We start from the raw sequence: 6,294 nt of genomic DNA on the forward strand, positions 1-6,294 counted from the left end.
TATATATATATATATATATATATATATATATATATATATATATATATATATATATATAATTATGACTTGGAGGAAGGAAGAGCTAACCATTAGGAGAAACATTAAAATTTCATAAAGTTAAATCAGGGTAATTTGTCAAAATGTGCTGGATGGTTTTGTTTTTAAGAAAATTTTGACAGCATTTTACGATTATATAGAATGTATTTTTGAAGATCTGAAAAGTGAATTTCACTCTTTGCAGGTTCAGCGAAGTTTAAATCCAATACTTCTGTTACGAATATTGCTGATTGTAATTGGTGCTCGTGAGTTTAATTTACACAAATTGTGTTAAATTTTACGCAAATTTAGTCATGTTAGTTTAATTTGCCACAAAATTCTTGTGATAGTAATGGTTATTTCACCTTAAAATGAAACACTGGCCTATAAATTTTGAAAGAGACATGTCATATTGTTTAATGGATGAGTGATATTTTCTGGGTTTCATCGAGTAATGCGTCGCGTTATCTGTGCATTGATGCTATGGGCATATCTTTTTGTGGAGGGCGATGAACATGATCATCTATATCGTGATGGTGAAGAGGTTAGCAACAACATTCATTCACTCAGAATTCTTTTTCTATTATTACAAAGAAAAGCATTAGAATTTCATGAAATGAAATTTGGATAATTTTTCGAAATGTTTCTGATGACTTTGTTTTTAAGAAAATTCAAAGAGCACTTCACGGTTGTATGGGATATATTTTTGAGAGTCTGGCAAGTGATGCAGGTCCAGCGAGATTGCAGATTCACTTTTTTATGAACGTACTTATTGGACATGTCCATATAGTATCCTTTTTTTTCGAATAGGGAACCCCCGATCTCCGCTGCGGCATGGGGCTTTTGATAAAAGTTTTTCTTCACATTGAAATATTAATTTTATATATACATATCATTTATATAAATTCAGTAAGCAGGTTTTTTGCTTTCTCCTTATTTTTGCCAAAATTAAGATTGTATTATGGATGAATACGGTTGGTCCATACAGTAATCGGCAGGAAACTTACGCATATTTTTCACTACCTTTCTGCCGAGGGCCTAAGCACTCCATCAGTCATTATCACGAAACATTGGGCGAAGCATTATTGGGCGTTGAACTTGATTACTCAGGGCTGGATATCAAATTTAAAGGTTATTATTTGCAATTGAATCGTTGAAATTATTTTAGCCCTTCTAATAAATGAAAGCTGTTTTTGTTACTCAACAAGGCATTTTTTATAGAAAACGTGGAAAAAATGGAATTTTGTAAGAAAACCCTTAGTGAAGAGGACTATAAACAGTTCGTTTATGCAGTGCGAAATAATTATTGGTATCAGATGTATCTTGATGAACTTCCTATGTACGGTTGGTGTTTTATGTAGTCGCACTTTGTTTGTAAAAGCTGGAGTGGTCGCAGTTTGTGGAATTGTATTTGTGCGACTGTTTCCTAAATGTGATTATTTTGCTTTTCTGTGATGTAATTGGAAATAAGGCTAATTTTAGGTATGGTTGGTGAGATCGATTCAACAACAACACCACCAAATTATCGACTTTTTACACACAAAAAACTAGAAATCGGTTATAATGGGAAGCAAGTGAGTGATACTTTATTCTCCATCTAGTTATTCTAAGCTAGAATTTTATTTTTTCCATACCAATTGATTCTTGGGTTCTGATTTTAACCAATTCTGCTTTCACTAAACTAAATGGTTACCGCACTGAAGTTGTTTTTGTAAATAATTTGTTAACATTTTTTAAAGATTGTGGACATTAATGTGACCTCAGATGTGCGCGTCGCACTAGCGCCTGGTGTGTCGATTTCCTTCACATATGAAGTTGTTTGGAAATCTTCTGATGTTAGATTTGATAAACGGTTCGAGAAATATCTGGATCCGACTTTTTTCCAGCACAGAGTAGGTTCATTTTCGGAAACAAGATTTTAATTCAGTTTTTTTCGTGCGCTAGTTTCTAAATTTTAGATACACTGGTTCTCCATTTTTAATTCGTTCATGATGGTAATCTTTCTGGTTGGGTTGGTCTGGATGATACTCATGCGAACACTGAGAAAAGATTATGCTCGTTATCAAAAAGACGAAGATCTTGATGACATGGTAGGATGGTATTTTCATATTGTTTGATAGTTCCTCACTTTATTTTCTGCATCACCTTACATTTTTTGTGCTTCTTCCATAAATTTCTGATATACTGAAATATTTGTCATTATTTGCACAGAACCTGGAATATTCTGTAAGCAAATAACCTTTGGAGGATAGTAATATCCGATCGAATTTTTTTTTTACGTGAACCTTCTTTTCAGGAGCGTGACTTAGGTGATGAATATGGCTGGAAGCAGGTGCATGGCGATGTGTTCAGAACACCATCGTTTCCAATGCTTTTTTCATCGCTAATTGGTACTGGGTATCACGTGTTTACAGTTGCAATAATCACTATTATTCTTGCTATTATAGGCGAATTTTATATGGAGTAAGTTGGTTTTTTAAACAAACATTTGTATGATGGGACGTTCAGTACTCGATATCTTACATTATATGCCGAACTTTATATTCCACACTATTTTTTCAGAAGAGGGTCGTTGTTGAGTGCTGCTATTTTTGTATATGCTGCAGCATCTCCAGTGAATGGCTTTGCTGGTGGTTCAATGTATGCTCGATTTGGTGGCAAACAGTAAAATTTTTTTTTCAACTCTAAAACCGAGAAACTAATTTTGGATGGACTGATAAAGTTTTACTTATTAACTTTTATAGGTGGATACGTCAAATGGTACTTGGTGCATTCCTCTTGCCTTCTGTGGTATCATCTGTGGCTTTCTTGATTAACATTGTCGCAATATCCTACCATGCGTCAAGAGCCATCCCATTCACAATTATGCTCGCTGTCACCGCTATTTGCTTATTTGTCATTCTCCCGTTAACTTTAGTGGGCACTGTACTCGGTTAGTCACATTCCATATCGATTTGCTGAAAGATTGCTTTGTGAAACTTTAGTAAAACAAATTATATTACTCCAACTTTTTTGAGCTCAGGACGCAATGTGAAAGGACAGAGTAACAATCCATGTCGAGTAAATGCTGTTCCACGGCCAATTCCGGATAAGAAATGGTTTCTGGAACCATCACTGATTATTCTTCTTGGTGGTGTTCTGCCATTTGGTTCTATTTTCATTGAAATGTAATTCCTGTTTCTTAAAAAAGAAAGAATTGTATTACTCAGATTTCTGCTGTGATAAAATTTTCTGCTATGATAAAATAATCTAAAAAATTGCAGGTACTTTATCTTTACGTCATTCTGGGCATACAAAATATACTATGTTTATGGCTTCATGCTACTCGTTACTCTTATCCTTGCAGTTGTTACGATGTGCGTCACAGTTGTATGCACTTATTTCCTTCTGAATGCCGAAGATTATCGATGGTGGGCTTCCGTTCGAACTATTTCACTTTTAGATTTTCTTATATATCCAAAGCATATTTGTAGATTTCTACTTTAGATTAATAGTGACGATTTATTCAGGAGATGGACTAGCTTTTTAGCAGGAGCATCCACCTGTTTCTACGTCTATCTTTACTCAATTTATTACTTCTTATTCAAGACAAAGTTAGTTATTTTTGAATTTACTGTTCTATTTTGATTTGTGCAAAGTTTTGCTGAATTCTAACTAATATGATTCTAAAAATCTAAGAGTTTAATTTTCAGGATGTATGGGCTTTTCCAGACCGTATTCTATTTCGGGTATATGGGTTTGTTTAGCGCTGCCCTTGGATTTATGTGTGGCACTATTGGCTACTGGGGTGCCGCAAAATTTATTCATAAAATTTATTCAACGGTGAAAATTGACTAGATTTGTTCATGATTGGTTTTTCAATAATTTGTGCACAAAGGTTGCTGGATGGACTGTGGGTGACGAATTAATTTCATGTAATTTGTGAGCACCTATATAGAATGATTGGGTGTTCCATTTTATTTTGTTCTGGTATGGTAAACATTGTTTCTGGATAAGCATGGGGATTTTTCTTGATAGCTTAAAAAGTTTCCTTGTATAAAAAATTTGCTGAATATATCCCTACAAACTGTTTTGAAAGTAGAGTTTCCTTGTCACTACGGGTTATTGATACAATTTAGTAAAAAGAATAGTTTTGGCTTATTTATTTATAGAGATGTGATTGTCGACTTACGTTTATATTACTGTTTACGGACTCAAAAATTTGGGTTCTACTTTAGGGAGAAGTTTTATAATCAAATGAATTGTTTGCTGCATTACATAATTATCTATTATTATCGACCCAAGAATTGGTAATCTATGTTGTGGCTGTGCCGTGAAGTTGTTTAACCGAATATTTGTAAATTCCATAGGTAATTACTTTTAAAGGCATGTGAATTATCCGGACTTCATGAAGGACTTGCGGGATTCGCTTTCTTAAGTGGAATTCCGAATTTTAATCCATTCATCCGGACTTGAAAGTAAATCACTTGTTTGTATATCAAATATTTATCGATGCAAAGTGTTGGAATGTATATTTTGCCATTTCCTTGTTATCAGTTTTTTCTTCCTGGTGATAAAATCTGTTTTTCACATGGATCACATTCTTTTCAGCAACATTTCTGATGAAAAGGTAAGTAATTTTATATATAACCTGAAAAAGCATTGACGAAATAGTTGAGCCATACGTTTTGCTTATTTCAGAAAATTCGAACCACTACAGCGCTTCTCATGTCAAGTTTATACATAGTCAACCTACACCGGTGGTCGTGTTTAGATGAGGTGTATAGGGGACGAAATAAAAGAAAATCGTAAGTGTGTCCTTGAGTTATTTTTTTAAGCATATTTAACTTTCCTCCTGTGGGTTGTGACTTTTCATTGCGAGAGTCTTCATGTTCAGTTAATGGAAGTTTCACCCTTGAATTAATAATTATTAAAATGTCAAGTACCGAAGCCGCAATAGATGCTTAGTAACGCGCAAGTACAGGGATGTCTCAATCTCGAACTCCAAATGGTTTCATATTTCTCGGAACAGGTTGATACATTTCTGAACGGAGTTGTTTTAATACTCTCTGATATTCTTACTTTCAATCATAAAATCTGGGACGTTTTCTTGATATGATTATTGTTAGGATGTTTCATAAAAGCATTCTGATGAGGTTTATTTTGGAAGTGGCACCAGAAATTATCCCTGCCTGCTCATTATTCACTTCCGGTCTATTAACTTCCAATTTTACGAGGTATCTTTAGAAGTGGGAAGTAGCGTAGTGCGGGTAAGAAGAATAGCAGATGCACTGAAGAAATGTTTCAGGAAGTCGGGATGGATGGTTTCAATGACTGCATTATGCTTGTTTATTTGATTGTGAGTCAAACTATTTCTTATCAGCCAATGTCACCAATCCCCTAAAATGTCGTCTGGTGATAACTATTGCCTTTGACATCTGTTAATAACATCCATTCTCCTATCAATGCTAACCAAGATGGTAGGAAAAAAAATGCTACATCACGGAAAACCGATGTCTTCGTACATTGCTTCTTAGTAAGTAAATCGATTGATGCGAACGAGAGCACCATGTCAATGCAATAACAAATCAATCCTTTTGGTAATTCATTGCATGCATATATGATAATCGCATTAGTTCAGAAACTCCTAAATTGTCTGTCGTTTGGTGTTTGGGAGTTGCTGTTTGATTAGACATCAAAGAGCGATTCGATGGGACCCGTGTATTAATCTATTAACAGTGTTCGCAAACTCTTTGTTCTCTGTGTTCCGATGTTTCATTGACATGACTACCGGGTTAGTTTTTCTTTTTTTTCCTGTTTAAATTGGCTGGAAAAGTCAAAAGTGTGAAGTTGGAAGGTGGGCAAAGGAGAGACGAGAGAAACGTCGTCTCAAACTTCATAATATTTCAGTTTTTCATCTATCCTATCGTTTTGAAGTTTTGTTCTGTTGGTTATTGGTAGAAGCGTTTTAGGACTTTTCAACAAGAGATACTCTTTTAGTCATTATGAGAACTCGTAATTCAGTCGAGATTGGTGAAATTCTGTTCAAAAATCATTTCATTCAAAAATCATTTCAGTCTAGGTCGGATTTCATATTTTTATACAGCAACATAAAAACAAGAATTTATTGGAGTTGTTCAGTTCCTGATGCTCGCAGTTCGAAGTCAGAACTTCAGAGTCATGAAATAAGATTTCCTAGCACGACTTGTGATCCTTTTGCAGCAAATTTTTTGAAAGAGGATTCTACATAGGCAATTAGCATCAGCTGAAATAAAGTTG

General features: G+C 34.5%; 1 protein-coding gene across 1 annotated transcript; it reads left to right on the forward strand.

Annotated features, from left to right (window-relative positions):
• Positions 1-306: 306 nt before the first annotated feature.
• Positions 307-4,101, forward strand: LOAG_07457 (endomembrane protein emp70). Its single transcript, XM_003142990.2, has 13 exons — positions 307-580; positions 990-1,167; positions 1,258-1,380; positions 1,519-1,610; positions 1,776-1,928; positions 1,995-2,126; positions 2,333-2,499; positions 2,599-2,700; positions 2,781-2,968; positions 3,059-3,203; positions 3,300-3,446; positions 3,546-3,629; positions 3,729-4,101. The coding sequence occupies exons 1-13, from the start codon at positions 491-493 to the stop codon at positions 3,871-3,873; spliced, it is 1,746 nt and encodes a 581-aa protein (XP_003143038.1). The 5' UTR covers positions 307-490; the 3' UTR covers positions 3,874-4,101.
• The last annotated feature ends 2,193 nt before the right edge of the window (positions 4,102-6,294 follow it).

This window comes from Loa loa, assembly GCF_000183805.2.
Source record: "Loa loa unplaced genomic scaffold supercont3.71, whole genome shotgun sequence".
Lineage (NCBI taxonomy): Eukaryota > Metazoa > Nematoda > Chromadorea > Rhabditida > Onchocercidae > Loa > Loa loa.